This window comes from Erythrolamprus reginae, chromosome 2 (genome assembly GCF_031021105.1).
Source record: "Erythrolamprus reginae isolate rEryReg1 chromosome 2, rEryReg1.hap1, whole genome shotgun sequence".
NCBI lineage: Eukaryota > Metazoa > Chordata > Lepidosauria > Squamata > Dipsadidae > Erythrolamprus > Erythrolamprus reginae.
Window position 1 is genome coordinate 188,986,970 of NC_091951.1, and position 22,236 is coordinate 189,009,205.

The 22,236-nt window shown below is 40.8% G+C and overlaps 1 protein-coding gene across 1 annotated transcript in view; it reads left to right on the plus strand.

The window, feature by feature from the left end:
- Positions 1-20,458: 20,458 nt before the first annotated feature.
- The window catches only part of LOC139159471 (sterol O-acyltransferase 2-like), a 34,873-nt gene continuing 33,095 nt past the window's right edge, over positions 20,459-22,236 (plus strand). Inside the window, exon 1 of the mRNA XM_070736790.1 lies at positions 20,459-20,549. Within this exon, the coding sequence (XP_070592891.1) occupies positions 20,459-20,549 (91 nt within the window). The remainder of the gene's footprint in view (positions 20,550-22,236) is intronic.

Here is a 22,236-nt window from a genome sequence, read left to right on the forward strand (position 1 = left end):
TGTTTTATTGCTGAATTTGAGAATTAAGGGAGACTAGGATAGATCTATTTCGGCCTTATTTTGGCCTCATCAGCTAGCCATACCCACTGGGACTTGAACCTGCAACCTTTGCCTTGAAAGGCAGAGAATTATCCTCTAGGCTACAGTATCCAATCCCCTTCAGCTCTGCACCAGGGAAGGGTTACATATTTTTGTGTCGAATCACCCTGGTGTATTGAAGGAACCTAACAGCTCCTTATTTGCCTCTCGGCCCAACCCAGGGCCATTTCCAAGGCAGTTAATTTTATTGATAGCTGACAATTCTATCTGTATGTGTCACACTGGTTTTTTTTTTGCTGAATTTGAAAATTAAGGGAGACTAGGATAGATCTATTTCGGCCTTATTTTGGCCTCATCAGCTAGCCATACCCACTGGGACTTGAACCTGCAACTTTTGCCTTGTAAGGCAGAGAATTATCCTCTAGGCTACAGTATCCAATCCCCTTCAGCTCTGCACCAGGGAAGGGTTACATATTTTTGTTTCATAGATTTTCATGGGTACAGGTATGAAGGTCTTGGCATATTCAGGTTTCTTCCCATGTACGTTTCAGAGATTTCTGGTGACGTTTTGTCGAGGTCCCACTCGTCATCTTCAGGCTGTTTTTTTGTCCTTGTGCTTTTTTGTCCTTGTGCTTGGGCGTACACAGCGAGACCTGTGCTGCCTTCCCTCTATAAATATTGGTGGGTGGGTGTGGAGTGCTGGCTCAGCAGCTGCAAGCTGTTTTGAAACTTCCTGGTGAGTCAGTGAGGTAACCCAGTATTTATAGGCAGAAGGCAGCCCAGGTCTCAATGTGTTTGCCCTATCACAAGGTCTGGAGCACTATGGGATCCACCATGGGAGCATTTGAGACCTCTTAGATCACCCCATTCTGTTTAACTAAGGGGTACAATTCTTTTCTTTGAATATCCACAAGGATATTCAATATCCAAAGGCCAGGTAGGTGACATAGCAGAATACTAAAGGCCTCTGCAAGAATATCTACAACATGACTCAACTCCATACTGTTTTCTTGTTCATCTCCGTCTCTGGCATAGATGCGGCTTCTGATGAAAAGCTACTCATTTCTGCGAGAATCGATGCCGCCTCTTCCCCATGCCAGGTACCACGTTGGTGAGTTTGACTTGAAGGATCTTAGTGATGATTACAAAGGCTACAAGTCACCTTCATCATCCCCAAACTGATTTTCCACTGATTGCAGCATCTTAGTTCTAGCATAAGATACTCTTGCAACCACTGGCCTCTGCATACTAATTGCTATCACAGACTTTCTCAACCTACAGAACTGTTAGATTAGATTTTCCATTTACTTGTCAGTGATTGGGTATGGTAGATGTTGTAAGTAGATTTTAATTATAGCAAAATTATAAGAGAAGTTACATGGATGAAAAGCCAAGGAAACCTCCTGCCTGGATCAAGAATTATTTCTCCATATCTGTCACCAAATCACAATTTCTCCTATTTGGCTGACTTTATTTTGCATGAAGAGGTGCAGAACATAGGTGATTGATTTATTTCTATATTTGTCTTTCTTATCAGGATACAATGCAGCTCAATTTTTTTTTAAAAAAAAATCTGACCTGTAGTGCTATATTTTATTGATTACATTTTAAAATGGTGCGGGGGGGCAGACACTTAGGCTGTATGGGGCCCCAAAATTCCTGATGGCGGCCCTGTGGGTGTGGGCACTCAAGCATGCATGATAGCATGCGCCCATGCTCTTTTGGCACCCAAAGAAAAAAAGGTTCACCATCACTGCCTTAGGGTTTCCAGATCAGCTCAATCTCAAGGGAAAATACAATAATCCCCAAGCACATTGTTTTGCCCACCCTTTTTCTGATATAGCTAAGAAATGGAGGGGGACACATAGAAACACAAGGACAATATGCAAGAAGTTACCTTGGATAGCTCTGTCTGTAGATCAAAGTAGGGCAGAAGAGAAAATATAAGTAGGTTGAGAATTCAGGAGGGCTTACATTCCCTGGAGTGGGGAGAAAGAAACAAAAGAAAAGTTGGAAGTATACAGGGACCAGTACAGAGACAGCAATTTGTATTATACACTGAAGAAATAGTTGTCCTGGACAACATGTGGTACTCAAGTGTAAACATCTTCTATCTGCACACTGTTTCAGCAGGAGGAATGCAGAACTTTATGTATGCATGATAATAGCAGCAGCAATAGTAGTCTTATATACCACTTAACAGTTCTCATTTTAAAACTACTTTATTTTGCGACATACCAATTATGTATTAAATTTACCTTTCACAAAAAAAAGTTAAATCCTGCCACTACAACAACAAGGTACATTTGATTGACAGATTAATAATATGAGTCATTTTGCTAAATCTTTTGGTCAAGTATGTTTATTACTATAGTACAAATATGACATCATGAAGGAAAGCACAGTGAACTGTAAACATATACAAATATTTACTAGACAACACAACATATAACAAATATAACATTATAAAGTGCAGCTGCTAGGGCCACCAGTTCTGTCATATATTCAGCTTTAGTAAAGCCGCACTGATTCCGCATGTCTCTTCGGTGGCCTCTCAGTTTTTGACCAATGTGTTAATAATGCAGAAAATATATTCAAGTCACATCAACATATTTTATACATATAAATAAATAACCAGAACAGTGCAAATACACCAAATTAACAAAACATTATTAATTTTGCCATCAACAATATTAAGAGCAGCAATAAGATTGCACAAAGGATAAAGACAAAATACTCCTGCACCACATTAGAAAAATATTTGTTTTCACAATAATACCAATAAATAACAGGTAACCAGAAGATAAATTATACACAATAATGTTTAAAACTATACGTAAACTCCACCATAGGTGTAAAAAAAAGTCAACCCTTTATAGATAATTAGTGCCTATTAAAAAATACCCCTAAAAAAAATTGAAAACATCTTGTGGTAGCATAATCAAAGGGGGAAAAAACAAAACAAATAGGATCACCAAATATTGCCCAATTAATCCAATTACAAACCTAATTACTAATTCCTTTATATAAAAAATTAAAAATAAGAAAGTTTAAAAAATAGAATTAAATCTATAAAAAAATAAGAACACAAAGAGATATAAACAGAAAATAGAAAAGTACACTAAGTAGATAAGGTAACTATGAATGTAAAGACACAACAGGATGAAAAGAAAAAACAAGAAAAAGAAAAAGAAAAGCACAGTGCAAGAAAAAAGAAGAGAAAGAGGAGGAAAGAGCAAAAAACCCTTCCCTCTCCTTCTCATTAACCTCTCCACCTATCTCCTTATAGCATTTTCCAAAGTTTGCAAAATTTTAAAATTGCTTTATAAAAAAGAACATACCCTCATGTATCATTAAATCCATATTATGAAGCAAATGTGCAAAAAATCCAAGATTTTTTCTCATAGATGTACCTACTATTAAGTCCGATAACTTAATATATTTAAGCTTTTAAATGTGTAATGTATAATGTCTCTTAACAAATAGCATTTCCGTGGCTCTAAGAACAACACCTTTTCTTTCTCTTTTCTTCTTTCTTCTTTTCCTAGAATGTTATCATATCTATTAAACATACTGTGAGATGGTACTGTATGCATTTAACATAATGTAGAATGTAAAATGTAAAATAACAAACTCCCACTTCAGATATTCTCCGCACAAGTCTCAAAATATGATGTAATTGTTTGTTCTGTTGAAAAGTCCTTAGATAGTAGCTCTACACAGCTTCTCCTTTGCATATTCAAATCTTCCCACTTCCCACAATGCTTGCTTCTCAAATCCAGGATGGGGTTTGCTTCTCGAATCTAAAATGGCGAGACGGCTCCAAAAAACATGTCAACTCCAAAGCAACACATCTTTTCCTCACACTTAGAAGGGAACAATTTCGAAAAAAACCTAACACCATAATCAAAATGTATACCAAATTAGCTCTGATCCAAACTTCACCTTTAACAGCTACGAAGCTCTTCAGGCAGAAGAGAGAAAATTAGACTATGCCACCATTCACGAGCAGCCGCTGCCATCTATTTCTGGCTTTTTCTGGTCCCGATCGTATCACCAGCACACCGCTTAAGGTTTCATAACCTCGCCAATCAACCCACCCACCCATTTTTCAATTTGGCCGGGCCCCTGACGCCAGTAACAGTAATACTGGCCTATCGGCAGCCCTGCACACCCATAATTCAATGCCTGGGTAGTGCAAAAACAGCTTCCTCTGCCCCCGCCCCCCAAAGCCCTCTGGAGGCTGGAAATGGCCTGTTTCCCAACTTCTGGTGGGCCTAGTAGGCTCATGTCTTGCCCTCCCCAGGCTCCAAAGGATTCCCTGAAGGCAGGGAAGGGTAAAAACGCCCTCCCCATTCCCCCGGAGGCTTTCTGGAAGCCAAAAGTGCCCTCCCAGAGCCTCTGTGTGAGCCAAAAATCAGCTGGCTGGCACACACATGCATGTTGGAGCTGACTAGGACAACTGCTCATGTGCCAGCAGATATGGCTCAGTGTGCTACCTGTGGCACCTGTGTCATAGGTTTGCCATCACTGCCCTAAGGGGTCTTAGTTGGCCAAGGTAGTAAATAGCAATAATTGTTTAAGAAGCACTGGGTGACTAAATGCCACTATTTAAAGTTCTCTAGCCTTGAGGGAACGAGTTATAACATTTGTCCTGAGTCATCTTTAGTGCAAAAAGTTCAGTTCCCTAAGAAAAGTGCAATTTAAAAATTTACATTGATGTACATATTTTCAAATGTTTCACACAAGAAAGGAAAAGGAAAAAGGGGGTTGAAAGAAAGCAGAGTTGATGGAACTTAGAGCAGGTCAGGAAATGAATGGTACAGAAATCTATGACAGATTGACTCAAACTAAACAGAAGAGAGGCTGGTGTGGGAGGAGAGCATTTGGGGATTGTAGGTTATTAAAATGGCAGCCAAATCCAGCTTCTGAGATCATAGACCAGAAGAAGGTTGTTCTTAGTCATAGCCGAGGCTGGCAACCAGTATGCCTTCCCAGAACACTGAGATGTCAGTAGATCACTAATGTAGAGTACTTTCTCTTTGTCCCATAGTTCCTGGCGTGTATATCTATTCTGCATTTTCTTATGAAATGCCACTTCATCCCTCACGGCATCAACATGCACAAACAGCCGTCCAACATCAAAATCCAGCTGCTTGCCATCTTTGATTTAGTAGTACCCGGTATGTTGAAATAATTATGATTTCACATTCCTGTAATAGGATTATGCAATCAGGTTGACTTGTAATATTTTTGAGAAAATGAAAGAGAGATGTACTACAGGCCATTCTCAACATACAACCATTTATTTAGGGACCTTCAAAGATATAGCAGAACTGAAAAAAATTATAAACATTTTTCACACTTATGACTAAGTGTGATCCCCATGCTCACGTGATCAAAATACATGCCATAAATTCTGGCATGTATGTATGTATGTATGTATGTTTGTATGTATGTATGTATTTGTCAAGCATATATATGATAAGAAATAAAAGTATAAACATGATTTTGAATATATGAAAAGGATATGAATAAAAATGGACTTTAAGACAGTGACGGTAGGTACATTGGTGCGCTTATGCATGCTCTTTAAATGCCTCTTAGGATTGGGGTGAGTCGACATTAGACAGTCTAAGGTTATTGTTTTGGGAGTTAGGAGAAGAAACCACAGTCAAGTAGTGCATTCCAGAAATTGACCACTTGTTTTGGTAGTCATATTTTCTGCAAACAAATTTACAGGGCTTACCTAAAGTTTGTATCTGTTGTTTGTTCATGAATTATTGTGATTGAAGTTGAAGTATTCATTGACAGGTAGGACATTGTAGCAGATAATTTTATGTACTACACTTAGCTTGGATTAAAGATGGCAAAGTTCTAAGTTGTCTAAACCCCAAATTTTAAGTCTGATGGCATAATGTATTTCATTGCACATAGATGAATGGACAACTGCTCTTGTAAAATATCTCTGTACTCTCTCAATTGTATTAATGTCTGATATGTAGGGCATGTTCCAGACAGATGAGCTGTATTTGAGAATCGGCCTAGTAAATGTTTTGTATGCTCTGGTTAGTAGTACAATATTACCAGAGAAAAAGCTATGCAAGTTTAAGTTAGCAACTCTTAATGTCTTTTTGGCAATGTTGTTACATTGGGCTCTGGCACTTAGATCTTTAGAAATGAGTACTCCAAGTCCTAGACAAAGTGTGAGTCATCAACAAGATCACGTCCATCTAGCTTTCTTCAATGTCCTGATTTTTTTATTGGCAATGTATAAGACTTTGTTGGTTTGAAGTTGCCACTTGTTTGACCAATCTGACAAATAGTCAAGGTCTTTTGGGAGGATGGTAGCATTGTTGTTGGTGTTAAATAGTTTTACATCATCAGCAAGGAGAAAGCAGTTGCAAAGGTCATTTATGTAAAGTATAAAGAGTGTTAGTCCTAAGACGCTGCGTTGGGGAACACCACTGTTAACAGGTAAGGATTTGATAGAGCGCTTCCTATTTTGACCACTTGCTGCCTGCAAGTGGTCAAAAGCTTAAAACACAAAGTCAAAGAGGTCATAATATTAAAACAAGTACCGAGAAGAGTATGAGAATGTAGAAGAGAGAATTACTTTTAAACAAAAAATTTAATTAAAGAAAAAGTAATCTTCCGTTGGCTGGTTCCAAAAGGTGTCTCCTTTTTTTGGCAAAGAGCCAGAATAAAACTAGAGTCAGTTGAAGAAGCTAGAAATTTCTACGAACAATCTGGACTGTATACACAAGATCCATCCTACAAAGCAATTGGAGGAGGAGGAGAGGAGCGTGGGGTGACATCCAGGGGGGAGGAAGCAATTCAAGAAACAAAAGCACAGCAACAACAACAACAATCTCAACCACAACAACAACTGATACTAAGTACTAAATTTCGACAACCCAGAGAAACGAAAAAATACTATAAATAAAAATGAACTCACATGTTAAGATTTTTTCATAAATGTAAATGGATTGAATCACCCAAGAAAAAGAAAACAGATATTTTCCAAACTTAAAAAACAAAAAGCGCAAATTATGATTTTACAAGAAGTGCACATTAAAAACTCTAACTGAGAGCTATTATGTAATTCAAAATTAGGTAATTTGTTTACTAGTTTGGCAAAAAAAAAAGGAGAGGGATAGCTGTTTATATTGATGAAACAATTGCGGTTAAACAACTTTATAGTGATAAAGAAGGTAGAATTTTAATTTTGAAAATAAACTTAGAAACAGGACCTCTCGTCATTATATCAATTTATGCTCCAAATGAAAATCAAAAAGTATTCTATAAAGAACTACATGAGAAAATATTAGAGTTATCTATTGAAAATATGATGATAATTGGAGATTTTAATGCGATAGCTAATAGTCAAATGGATTATTCAGGTAGGAAGAAAGATAAGAAAAAGAAAACAATTTTACCTAAAACATTTTGGCAACTGACCTCAGAATTAACACTGCAGGATATATGGCGAGAACGCCACCCTCCAGAAAAACAATACACTTTTTATTCAAATCCACACAAAGTCTGGACAAGAATAGACATGGCATGGACTTCAACCCAGATTTCCGATTATGTTTCCAATATTGAAATTGAAACAAATAATTGGGCAGATCACAATCCATTGACAATTATTTGGAAGGGAAATAAAAAACTGAGATATTGGAGAATGAACAGAAATATTCTGCGAGATCCCCAATACAAAGACTGGATAGAAAAAGAACTAATTTTTTTTTTTGATTTAAACAACAACGCAGACACTTCAATACAAAATTTATGGGATACAACTAAAGCATATATACGGGGTCTGACAATATCCTATACAGCAAGAAAGAATAAAGAGAAAAAATGTCAACTTCAAAAGTTAGAGGCAGAACTAAAAACATTAGAAACACCGTCACAAAGTAGTCTGGACGAGACTAAGAATAAAAAGAAGAGGGATTTTAAGGGGTCCCTCTTAAGGGGTCTTAAGTTAGTTTTTAGTATTGGATTTTTTACTGTATATTATTCATGTATATTGTTCATGACTGTTGTTAGCCGCCCCGAGTTTTCGGAGAGGGGCGGCATATAAATCCAATAAATTGAATTGAATTGAATTGAATTGATTTAATCAAACACAAAATAAACTTAATTGAACAAGAACAGTTAGCAGAAAAAATCAAACGGGCCAAACAAGAGTATTTCGAACACGCTAATAAACCAGGGCATTGGTTAGCATTTAAATTAAGAAATCAAAAAGAGGCAAGAACAATAAGAAAATTAGCAGATAATAAGGGTATTCTTAGACATAAGATTGAGGAAAAGAAGGATATAGTATTAGAATTTTATAAAAACTTATATCAAAAAGAAGATATAGATGAGGATAAAGCCTTTGATTTTTTTAAATTCAACAGATCTACCTATTTTAACAGAAGACCAACAACAAAAGCTTAATAGCCCTTTTACTATGGTAGAACTATAGTATGCAATTAAAAGTCAAAAAAATAACAAAGCTACGGGACCTGATGCTATTACGGCAGAGTTTTATAAATTAGACAACAATACACTTTCAACTAATATGCTAGAGATTTTTAATAATATAATTTTAGATGGCAAAATACCTAAAACCTGGTCAGAAGCCTTAATAACTTTAATACACAAACCCGATACGGAAAAAGAAAAAAATACAAAATTATAGACCAATCTCATTACTGAATGTAGATTACAAAATTTTTGTTTCAATATATGCCCATAGACTAAAAAATATTATGGTGAAAATAATACATGAAGACCAAAATGGATTTTTACCAGACAGGCAGATTAAAAATAATTTGAGGACAATTATAGATACATTAGAATATTATGAACAACATCCAGAAAAACAAATGGCATTAATATTTTTAGATGCTAAAAAAGCTTTTGACAAGTTTCAAGTTTCAAGTTTAATCAGATTTGTATGCCGCCCCTCTCCGCAGACTCGGGGCGGCTCACAGCAATAGCAATACAATGTAAGACAAATCCAATATTTAAATTACTTTAAAAAACACCACAAATTAAAACCAATCATACACACTAGCGTACCATGCATAAATTTTATAAGCCTAGGGGGAAGGAACATGTCAATTCCCCCATGCCTGACGACAGAAGTGGGTTTTAAGGAGCTTACGAAAGGCTAGGAGGGTGGGGGCAACTCTGATATCTGGGGGGAGTTGGTTCCAAAGGGTCAGGGCCGCCACAGAGAAGGCTCTTCTCCTGGGTCCCGCCAAACGACATTGTTTAGTTGATGGGACCCGAAGAAGGCCAACTCTGTGGGACATAACTGGTCGCTGGGATTCGTGCGGCAGAAGGCGGTCCCGGAGATATTCTGGTCCAGTGCCATGAAGGGCTTTATAGGTCATAACCAACACTTTGAATTGTGACCGGAAACTGATCGGCAACCAATGCAGACTGCGGAGTGTTGGTGTGACATGGGCAAATTTAGGAAAGCCCATGATAGCTCTCGCAGCTGCATTCTACACGATCTGAAGTTTCCGAACACTTTTCAAAGGTAGCCCCATGTAGAGAGCATTACAGTAGTCGAGCCTTGAGGTGATGAGGGCATGAGTGACTGTGAGCAGTGACTCCCGGTCCAAATAGGGCCGCAACTGGTGCACCAGGCGAACCTGGGCAAATGCCTCCCTCGCCACAGCTGAAAGATGTTTCTCTAATGTGAGCTGTGGATCGAGGAGGATGCCCAAGTTGCGAACCCTCTCTGAGGGGGTTAGTGACTCCCCCCCCAGGGTGATGGATGGACAGATGGAGTTGTCCTTGGGAGGCAAAACCCACAGCCACTCCATCTTATCCGGGTTGAGCTTGAGTCTGTTGACACCCATCCAGACCCCAACAGCCTCCAGGCACCGGCACATCACTTCCACTGCTTCGCTGACTGGACAAGGGGTGGAGATGTAAAGCTGGGTATCATCTGCATACTGATGATACCTCACCCCATGCCCTTGGATGATCTCACCCAGCGGTTTCATGTAGATATTAAATAGTAGGGGGGAGAGGACCGACCCCTGAGGCACCCCACAAGGGAGTAACCTAGAGGTCGACCTCTGACCCCCCACTAACACCGACTGCGACCGACCAGAGAGGTAGGAGGAGAACCACTGAAGGACAGTACCTCCCACTCCCAACCCCTCCAGCTGGCGCAGAAGGATACCATGGTCGATGGTATCAAAAGCCGCTGAGAGGTCAAGAAGCACCAGGACAGAGGATAAACCCCTGTCCCGGGCCCGCCAGAGATCATCCATCAGTGCGACCAAACCCCCTCCCCAAAGAAGCGTTGACAATCTCCTGGACCCGCTCCGTGTCACCTCCCTGCTGGCCGAAACCAGCCAGGAGGGACACGGATCCAGTAAACAGGTGGCGGAACTCACAGCTCCAATGGCCTTGTCCACTTCATCAGGTGTCACCAGATCAAACTCTTCCCAGACAGGTGGACAAGTACGTGCCCCAGTCATCTCAACTGACTCGTTGTCAGTCGACTCTGTATTCCAATTAGAGTCGAGGTCCGCTCGGATCCGAGCGATTTTATCAGCAAAAAACGTGTTAAAATCCTCGGCACTACTCTGCAAGGGTTCCCCAACTCCCCCCTGATTAAGAAGGGAGCGGGTCACCCTAAACAGAGTGGCCGGGCGGGATTCCGCTGATGCAATCAAGGCGGAATGATACGCGCATCTTGCCGCCTTGAGCGCCACTTTGTAAGTCTTAATATGTGCTCTTACAAGTGTTCGATCAGATTCGGACTTACTCTTCCTCCATCACTTCTCTAGACGTCTCTTCTGGCGTTTCAACTCCCGGAGCTCCTCGTTGAACCATGGAGCTCTACGGGGTCTAGTGCCGTGGAGAGGTCGCAATGGCGCAATTCGGTCAAGAGCCTCCGCTGCAGCCTTGTTCCAGGCCTCAGCCAGAGACTCTGCCGAACTGTGTACGAGTGTATCTGGAATAACCCCAAGCGCCTTCTGAAAGCCCTCTGGGTCCATCAGGCGTCTGGGGCGGAACAGCTTAATCGGTTCCGCCTCCCTGCGGGGAAGGATTGGAGCCAGGAAGTCAAGCCGCAGTAGAAAATGGTCCGACCATGACAAAGGCAACACTTCTAAGCCCCTTAGTCTCAGACCATTACTCAGTTGCTCAGAGAGGAATACCATGTCGGGTGCATGCCCCCCCTCGTGAGTTGGACCCTGTACTACTTGGGTCAGGTCCATGGCTGTCATGGTGGCCATGAACTCCTGTGCCAGTCCAGAGGTTTCACCGAGCGACGGCAGGTTAAAGTCCCCCAAGACAATAAGTCTGGGGAACCCCACCGCCAACCCGGCTACCTCCTCGAGTAGCACAGGCAGGGCTTGTGACACACAGCTGGGAGGCAGGTACGTGAGGAACATGCCCCCTGGACACCTAAGTCCAACTTCACCAGGAGGGACTCGCAGCCCGCAATCTCTGGAGCAACGAGTCTACGCAAGCCAAGGCTCTCCCTGGCTATAATAGCCACTCCTCCCCCCTTCCCTGGGGTCGAGGCTGATGCCATATCTGAAACCCGGCTAGGCAAATTTCAGAGAGAGGAACTCCTCCCTCTGGGCCCAGCCAGGTTTCAGTAACACATGCCAGGTCGACCTCCTCATCCAGGATCAGATCCCGGATGAGGAGAGCTTTATTTACCACCGACCTGGCATTGAATAGCAGCAGCTTGAGCCCAGGGCCAGAATTACACTCATCACCAGCACCCAGGATTGGGTTCACAGAGCCAGAACAAGGGATCGTTATTAAGCAACGATCTCTCGTTCCCCTGGAACGGCTAGCTCTGTGACCCCCGCCATATCTGCCTCTCCCCAGCAGGACCAGGATATTCCGACCCTCTCCCACCCCAGACATCAGTGCCCCCTCCCCTCCTGCCTCTCCAGTGTCAGGTAGGCTAATCAGATCATTCATACCATTTCCATTTATTTCATCCATACCAGAGTCCCACCCATCCCACCCATAACAATCATTCATTTCATACATATCATCATACCCACCCCAATAATTCATTAGTTTAAAAAAAAACCTTCTAATAAATTAGCTAAAATTAATTATTAAAATTCCATATAAATTCAATTAAAAAACAATATAAAAAATCACTTGCACTAAAATAGGATACCAATTAACACTAAGTTATTCTCAGGATCTTAATAGAATAACATATAATTATTTAAAAATCGTTAAGTTATAAAGTGCTAAGTTGTAGAGTGCAAAAGATATAAAAAATTAATTATTAGAAAATTAAATTAGAATATTTTTAAAATGTTAAGAATACAGGAGATAGTCCAGTTCATTAATCTTTCAGTCAATAGCACCTAAGATCTAAAAAAGTCAGTTCTGGGGATATTCAAGTTCTATTTCCCAGACTCTCTTGTGCCAACCGCTGCCACCGTCTGGCCCTCCCGGTCTTTTCCTCTGTCTTCAGCTCCTCCATTTCTACAGAACTCCCCGATTTCCGCTGGTCCCCCTGGTCGCCATCCAATACCTCTATAGTTATAGGGGAACTTCCAATTCACGAGCCTCTCCACGATGTCACGCAGTCTACATACGGACTCCATGGCCTTTAATAGAGTCTTCCAGCTGCATCGACATTTTTTCCACAGTCTCCGCCTTGCTCTCGGCCCTCTCCCTCACGGCAGCCGCCGGTCCGGGTAGGCCCTCTACCTGATAGACTTTCCAATGCTAAGTGCTCCCACCATATAGCTCTCGGCGTCTTAGGTCTATTCGGGGGCCAGGACTGTCGTGGTGGTAATGCTCGTTTATTTCCTCTCTCGCCTCTCCCTCACCCCTCTCGATCTCTTTATTTCTCGGGCTCCGTGCAGCATGTTATTGCATCAAACAGCGTCCTGAATCTGTTCGGGTGGGGAGGGCTACTGTGGCGTCGATTCCTCCGATTCCTCACGCCCCTCTCTCTCTCACCTCTCAGGGTCGGTTTGCGGCCGGATTCTCAGTCCCTCGGTCTTTCCTCGTAGTATGATCTTGCAGAAAACAGAGTCAGATCCGCAGACGCCATTTCCGCAGTTCCGCGTCTCAGCTGATCAAACCCCGATATGTCCACAGGTCAGCAATGGATCTCCCCCGATGTGCAAATGCTTGAAATGGGGGTCTTTGGAGGCAGGGACAATTTACTTCATTGAACAGGCCGAGCAAAGTTCGAAACTTGACTGAAAAAAGCCTATATTCACGATGTTACACCGTAGTCTGACGGAGCTGCGGCTTCCACCCACCTCCTCGCAACCCCACCGGAACAATGTTGATTGGACCTTCATGAAATTACAACTTAATAAAATGAATTTTGGAACTAAATTTTTTAACATAATTGATGCAATATACTCTACTCAAACAGCAAAAATTATTTTAAATAATGAACAAACAGAAGAATTTAGGATACAAAGAGGAGTTAGACAAGGCTGCCCTATTTCTCCTTTATTATTTATTCTAACATTAGAATGCTTACTGATAAGGGTAAGACAAGATAAAAATATAAAAGGCTTACAAATTAAGAAGGAGATATACAAACTTCAGGCCTTTGCAGATGACGTCATTTTTATACTAGAAGATCCATTAATTTCTATTTTAAGGTTAATAGATCTATTAGAAGAATATGGAAGAATAGCTGGCTTAAAAATTAATAAAGATAAGACACAAATATTAATTAAAAATATGACAGATTATCAGACAAAACAATTAGAAATAAAATCAAATATGAAAATAACTAAAAAAGTAAAGTACTTAGGGATTTGGCTATCAGCAAAATCCATAACATTAAAAGAAGATAATTATACCAAACTTTTAAAGCAAATTTAAAAAGACTTAGAAACCTGGAATAATTTGAAATTATCACTATTAGGTAGGATATCCACAATTAAAATGAATATTTTACCCAAGGTTTTGTTTCTATTTCAAGTAATTCCGATAAACCCAGGAAAAGATTTTTTTAAAGAATTAACAAAGATAACAAAAAAAATTATATGGCAAAATAAAAAACCTAGAATTAAACAATGCGCCTTAGAAGACATAAAAGAAAGAGGAGGGCTTGCCTGCCCAAACTGGAAAGTATATTATCAAGCTGCAACCCTAACTTGGACTAAGGAATGGCTTACTTTAAAAAATAGAAGATTATTGAACTTAGAAGGACATGACTTAATGTTGGGATGGCATGCCTTTATATGGTACGAAAAATACAAAACACATTCTTATTTTAAAACACATATAATAAGGAAGGCACTTATAGAAGTTTGGAGTGATATAAAGAAAGATCACTTTTTAGTATTGCCTGAATGGATATCCCCGATTGAAGCTATAAGCCTCCCAAGCTTTTTGCAAGAAGGCAAGATTTGGAAATACAAAGACTTAGTAGATAACCAATGGAATTTAAAAACAAAGCAGGACTTGCTAGATGCGGGTATTGTCATTGATTGGTGGCAATATACACAAATTACGTCTAGGTTCTATAAAGATAAAAACACATACATTCTTAGAAAAGACAATAATATTTTAGGCAAATTATTAACAACTAACCAAAGAAAACTGATTGGAAAAACATATAAATATTTAATTAATTGTAAAAATATAGAATGGATATTAAAGGACAATATGATTAGTTGGTGTAGAAACTTAAATAAAGAGATACATTTAAATACTTGGGAAAAAGTATGGACATATAATTGGAAAATAACAAAGTCAACTTCTTTCAAAGAAAACCAGATTAAGATGTTTTATAGATGGCACTTGCCACCAAGCAGAATCTCAAAAATGTTTCCAACCAATTCACCTAATTGTTGGAAGTGTAAACAGAAATTGGTACTTATTATCACACATGGTGGACATGCCCAAAAGCAAAAGAATACTGGAACTTAATAGAAAAATGGATGAGAGAAATAACACAGCAGGAAATCAAGAAAACCCCAGAGTTTTTTTTATTGGGTATATCCAATAATAAATATAAAAAAGACTTATATTACTTAATGGTCCATATATTGGCAGCAGCTAGGATAGCCTTTGCGCAAAAATGGAAAGACACTGAGATTCCAAAAGAAACAGATATTCTTAAGAAAATTTTAGATTGTGCTGAGCTAGATATGATGACGAGAAGGTTAAACAATCAAGAAGAATCAGAATTTTATGATGTTTGGCAGAAGGTTTATATTTGGTGGGAAATAAAGAAAAAGAAATAAAAGTATTATTTTGAATATTTGAAGTTAGTAGACAATCCGTAAATAGCTAGCGACTATTTACAATATATATTATACATAACATAAATATCAAATTCCTTTTTTTAATTTTATTTTCTCTCTATTCTCTTTAAAACTTTTATATAGATGTTTACAAATTTTTACTTATCTCTATATTCATTATATAAAAATTGATATTCATGCATACCATATAGATCAGTGTTTTTCAACGTGTGCCGTGGCACACTAGTGTGCCACGAGACATGGTCAGGTGTGCCGCGAAGCTCAGAGACAAAGAAAGCAAGAGAGAGAGAAAGCAAGAGAGAAAGAAAGCAAGAGAGAGAAAGAGCGAGCGAGAAAGAGAACAAGAGAGAAAGAAAGCAAGAGAGAGAGAAAGCAAGAGAGAAAGAAAGCAAGAGAGAGAAAGAGCGAGCGAGAAAGAGAACAAGAGAGAAAGAAAGCAAGAGAAAGAGAAAGAGAACAAGAGAAAGAAAGAGAGAGAGAGGGAAGGAGAGAGAGAGAAAGACATAGAGGGAGGGACGGAGGGAGGGAGGGAGAGAGAAAGAGAGCAAAAAAGAGAGGAAGGAAGAGAAAGAAAGAGGGAGAGAGAAAGAAAGAGGAAGGAAGGGAGAGAAAGAGGGAGGGAGAAAGAAATAGAGCGAAGGGGAGGAAGAGAGAGAGAATTTTTTTGTCCAAACTTTTTTTAGCCTCCACCCCACCCCGGGCTCAATGTGGCCCAGGGTTTTGTAAATGTAAAAAATGTGCCGCGGCTCAAAAAAGGTTGAAAATCATTGATATAGATCAGTGTTTTTCAACCAGTGTGCCGTGGCACACTAGTGCGCCGTTAGACATGGTCAGGTGTGCCGCGAAGCTCAGAGAGAGAAAGAAAACAAGAGAGAGAGAGAGAAAGCAAGAGCAAGAGGGAGAGAAAGCAAGCAAGCAAGAGAGAGAGAAAGAAAACAAGAGAGAAAGAAAGAGAGAAAGAAAGAAAGAAAGAGAGAGAAAGCGAGAGAAAAAGAAAGAGAATGAGAGAGCAAGAGAGAAAGAAAGAGAGAGAGAGAGAAAGGGAGGGAGGGAAGGTGGGAGAGAGAAAGACATAGAGGGAAGTAGGGAGGGAGAGAGAAAGAGAGCAAAAAAGAGGAAAGAAGGAAGAAAGAAAGAGGGATGGAGAGAGAGAAAAAAAGAGGAAGGGAGAGAAAGAGGGAGGGAGAGAGAAATAGAGCAAAAGGGAGGAAGAGAGAGATACTTTTTTGTCCAAACTTTTTTTAGCGCCCCCCCCCCCCCCGATGTGCCCCATGGTTTTGTAAATGTAAAAAATGTGCCGCGGCTCAAAAAACGTTGAAAATCACTGATATAGATGATATAGTATAACAAAATGACTTTAATATTCTCTTTTTTCCCCTCTTATTACAATGATGACTTCTATTTTGAGCGGAGCGATTGTAGCTCCCCTAAATGTTACATGTGGTGTTTGTTATGTGTGTCTTTCTTTTGAAAATCAATAAAATATTTTATAAAAAAAAGAAAGAAATGAGTACTCCAAGTCCTAGACAAAGTGTGGGTCATCAACAAGATCATGTCCATCTAGCTTTCTTCGATGTCCTGATTTTTTTTTTGGCAGTGTATAAGACTTTGTTGGTTGAGATTTGAAGTTGCCACTTGTTTGACCAATCTGACAAATAGTCAAGGTCTTTTTGAAGGATGGTAGCATTGTTGGTGGTGTTAAATAGTTTTACATCATCAGCAAGGAGAAAGCTGTTGCAAAGGTTATTTATGTAAAGTATAAAGAGTGTTAGTCCTAAGACGCTGCGTTGGAGAACACCACTGTTAACAGGTAAGGATTTGATAGAGCGCTTCCTATTTTGACCACTTGCTGCCTGTTTGACAGGAAGGCAGCTATCCATTTATGTAAGAGTCCAGAAATGCCATAAGATTTTAGTTTTAGAGGTAATTTGTTGTGCACCACTGAATCAAAGGCTTTATAAAAGTCTATGTAAATTTCATCTATTGCTTTGCCCTGATCGAGATGTAGAGTCCAAATGTTTTTGCAGTATAGTAGATTACAGGATAATTTTGCAGATTACAGGATAATTTTTATCTGAAACCAAATTATTTGTTGGAGAGGTTGTTTGGTTTTAGGTGGAGGGTAATTGATTGGTTAATAATTGATTCCATGACTTTGCAGGTGAAATTTTTTATGATTTTGAATCATAAAGAGATTGGTCTGTAATTTTCAAATAGGCTAGGTGCAATGTTCCCTCTAATTTTTTTTTGGTGTGGGTGGAAGAGCCGGGGTGGCGCAGCAGGTAGAGTGCTGTACTGCAGGCCACTGAAGCTGACTGTAGAGCTGAAGGTCAGCGGTTCAAATCTCATCACCGGCTCAAGGTTGACTCAGCCTTCCATCCTTCCGAGGTGGGTAAAATGAGGACCCGGATTGTGGGGGCAATAGCTTGCCTCTGTTAAGAAGTGCTATTGCTAACATGTTGTAACCCGCTCTGAGTCTAAGGAGAAGGGCGGCATAAAAATTAAATGAATGAATGAATGAATAAATAAATAAATAAATATATATATATATTTTTTTAAGTATAATGTCTGAGCAGCACATTTTCATGCCTGGGCATGGATTGGTTAGAAACCCAGTCGTTAAGTGAATATGGCTTCTCCTCCCCGTCCCCCATTGTCTTTGCTTGTGAGACATTCGCAAAAGTGGGTCATGTGACCTCAAGACACAGCATAGAAACAGAGAAGACTGATGGCAGAAAAAGACCTCATGATCCATCTAGTCTACCCTTATACTATTTCCTGTATTTTATCTTAGGATGGATATATGTTTATCCCAGGCATGTTTAAATTCAGTTACTGTGGATTTACCAACCACGTCTGCTGGAAGTTTGTTCCAAGGATCTACTACTGTTTGGCTGGGGGGGAGCAGGAAGACCTTTCTAACACTCTCTCCCCCCAGAACTTTGCCCAGGACAACAGGCAGGGTGAAGCAGCATGGGGCAAAGGGAGGCTCAAACCGCCAGTGGCTTCAACTTCCCATTGCTCCGCGGGTGGTTTTGCCCCACGCTGCTTCGCCCTGCCTGTTGTCCTGTGCGAAGTGCTGGGGGGAGAGAGTTAGGAAGGTCCTCCTGCTCCCCCCCTCAGCCAAAAACACAAAGACAGTCTGCCGCCGCCCACTTGAGCCATGATGACAGGCAATGGCGAAGCAGCGTGGAGCAAAGGGAGGCTGAAACCGCTGGCGGCTTCAGCTTCCCATTGCTCCGCGGGCGGTGGCAGACCGCCTTTGTATTTTTGGCTGGGGGGAGAGCAGGAAGACCTTCCTAACTGTCTCCCCCCAGCACTTCGCCCAGGACAACAGGCAGGGCGAAGCAGCATGGGGCAAAGGGAGGCTCAAACCGCCGCCGACTTCAGCTTCCCATTGCTCCACACCACTTCGCCCTGCCTGTCATCCTGGCTCAAGTGGGTGGTTGCAGACCGCCTTTGTGTTTTTGGCTGGGGGGGGAGCAGGAGGACCTTCCTGACTCCCTCCCCCCAACGCTTTGCCCAGGATGACAGGCAGGGCGAAGTGGCATAGAGGAAAGGGAGGCTCAAGCCACTGGCAGCCGCAGACCTCCGTTGTGCTTTCAGCTGGGGTGGGTGGAGCAGGAGGACCTTCCTGACTCCCTCCCCCCAGCGTTTCACCCAGGATGATATGCATGGCAAAGGGGCGGGGAGGATTGGGAGGCTCAAGCCTCCTTCAGTGGTGGCGGCCGGCTTCCGGGTTTCTGAGTTTTGGGCTTGCATGCATTAATCGCTTTTCCATTGATTCCTATGGGAAAAAAATGTTTCGTCTTACGAACTTTTCACCTTACGAACCTCCTCCCGGCACCAATTAAGTTCGTAAGACGAGGTATTACTGTACTTTACTTTACTTTACTTTACTTTACTTTACTTTACTTTACTTTACTTTACTTTACTTTACTTTAATTTTTATTAGATTTATAGGCCGCCCTTCTCTTCACAGACTCAGGATGAAATGCAGGATCAGGAGTGATTAAAGGAGCAGTAGCCTCCCAAAGGTTGCTGATCTTTCTATTATGAAGAGAAGCTTTACAATGAAAGCTGAACAGAGACTCTTAACTGAAGCCATGGGAGAGTGAAAAATGGCCCAATGGGCCTACCGGAAGTTTGTTTCAAATTTCCGGTAGGCCCATTAGACCTATTTTTTTCCATCCACAGGCTCTGGGGGCTTTTCTGAAGTCTGGGGAGGGCAAAAATGACCTCCCCCACCCTCCAAGGCCAAAAGTCAGCTGGCCAGTGCTCACATGTGTGTTGGAGCTGAAATAGGGGCAATGCTTCATGTGCCCTCAGAAATGGCTCTGCATTACACCTGTGGTATGCATGCTCACCATCACGGATATAGAGAGTGATAAGAATAGTTGATACGATTATAGGAAGCTCACTTCCTGTTATTCAGGACACTGCTTATGAGTGCTATGTGTTTAGAGCTCAAAATGTTGTTTAGAGACACCAACACACACATGCACACACACACACACACACACACACACATTTCTATTGTTTCCTTCTGGGAGGAGGATTTTGTATCCCCAACAGTACTTTGCAGGCCATATATTTCTTGTGATATTCCAATGTGTTGTTGTTGTTACTTTGTTATGCCATTGTTTATTGTCAATCTGTGAGAGCTTGTATGTGGCCCACTCTCTTCAGCTACCTTTTAGAGACTGCATCAGCTTTCTGTTGATGTCTTCTCAATTCTGGCTTTGCATGTGTTGGGGGAAATGCAGCTGAATTACAATGTTTGACCAAGAAAGTCTATTCTTGAATTTTCTCAAATCATAGGACCTGGGAAATTAATACCTCCTTTGCACAGACTCTCAGGTGGAACTTTTTCAGCTCTAAGAAATAAATATTTGCTAATTTGATTCAGAAAACAAAACAATGCAAATATTGGAAGATCTTGGAACCCTGGTTCCATTACAACTCTTCTCTAAGTAAAGTTGAGCTGAAAATGTGTAACTTGCTAATCAGGGTAAGGAACCTTTGCTATCATTACGTGATGTCAGTTATCTCACTGGTACATTTAGGAACTGCCTCCAGAGGATTTATTTCCTCCCCTAGTGAATTAGTTATCTGACTGCTGGGCTAGAGTATGAATTAATCTAAGAAACTTTACTTTCAGAACCATTATGGACCGAAGAGAAATGAGCAATGGAGGCAGTAGGCAAAGAAGCTCTCAGGAGCAGACCAGGAGAGAAGAGGAAACACAATTACTCAATGGTAAGGAGGCATTTAAGGGGCATGGATGATATATTTTGTTGTACAAATGGAGGATATCCTTGCCATGGATAAATTATCTGGGGATTTTCAATTAGGCTTTAGAATAAGGTAGGTAATGCAGGTATTAACATTTTGGGAGTCGCAGCAAAAAGCCTTATATTTATTAGAGAGTTAAGTAATGCACCCACCGCCCCCCAAATGTTTGGAGTTCAATTTTCATTTCATTTTCATTTATTAATTTGTCCAATACACAAATACATAGGAAGAAAAATAGACATGCAGTAATATATATAAGGGTAAAAGTGATCTTAGAGGGGAGGATATATGAAAGAAAGAAAATATATGTGATAAGTGAGAGAAAGGAAAGACAATTGGACAGGGGACGAAAGGCACACCAGTGCACTTATGTACACCCCTTACTGGCCTCTTAGGAACCTGGAGAGGTCAATCGTGGAGAGTCTGAGGGAGAAATGTTGGAGGTTAGGGGTTGACACAATTGAGTCCGGTAATGAGTTCCACGCTTCGATAACTTGATTGTTGAAATCATATTTTTTACAGTCAAGTTTGGAGCGGTTCGTATTAAGTTTGAATCTGTTGCGTGCTCTTGTGTTGTTGTGGTTGAAGCTGAAGTAGTCATTGACCAGTAGGACATTGCAGCATATGATCTTGTGGGCAATACTCAAATCGTGTTTTAGGCGCCGTAGTTCTAGGCTTTCTAGGCCCAGGATTGTTAGTCTATTTTCGTAGGATATTCTGTTTCGAGTGGAGGAGTGAAGGGCTCTTCTGGTGAAATATCTTTGGACATTTTCAAGGGTGTTGATGTCTGAGATGTGGTATGGGTTCCAGACAGATGAGCAGTAGTCTAGGATGGGTCTGGCAAAAGTTTTGTAGGCTCTTGTGAGTAGTGTGAGATTGCTTGAGCAGAAGCTGCGTAGGATCAGGTTAACAACTCTAGAAGCTTTTTTGGCGATATTGTTGCAGTGGGCTTTAGCACTTAGGTCATTCGATATTAGTATTCCAAGGTCTTTTACTGGGTGTGGGTTGGCAGTGAGAGATTGTTTATTCAGTTCGTATGTGCGGTTTGGATTCTTTTTGCCGATGTGGAGGGTAGAGCATTTGTTGGTTGATATTTGAAGTTGCCAGGTGTTAGACCAGTCTGAGACAAAGTCCCAATCTTTTTGGAGAGTGAGTGTGTTGTCAGTGGTGTTGAAAATTTTCACATCATCGGCAAAAAGAACACAGTTGCTTTCGATATGGTCACAGAGGTCATTGATATAGAGAATGAAGAGAGTAGGACCTAGTACGTTTCGATATGGTCACAGAGGTCATTGATATAGAGAATGAAGAGAGTAGGACCTAGTACATTTCCCTGGGAAATGCCACTTATGACAGGGACGGGGGTAGAAATGGCGCTACCAATTTTGACAATTTGTTGCTTGTTTGACAGGAATGCAGTAATCCAGTTGTGGAGGAGTCCTGAGATGCCATAGGATTTGAGTTTTAGGAGTAGTTTGTCGTGGACCACTGAGTCGAAGGCTTTGCAAAAGTCTATATAAATTGCATCAATGGATTTTCCTTGATCGAGGTGGGTAGTCCAAATGTTTTTGAAGTGAAGTAGTTGTAGGTTGCTGGATAATTTCTTTCTGAATCCTAATTGTTTGTTTGAGAGTAGGCTATTAGATTCTAA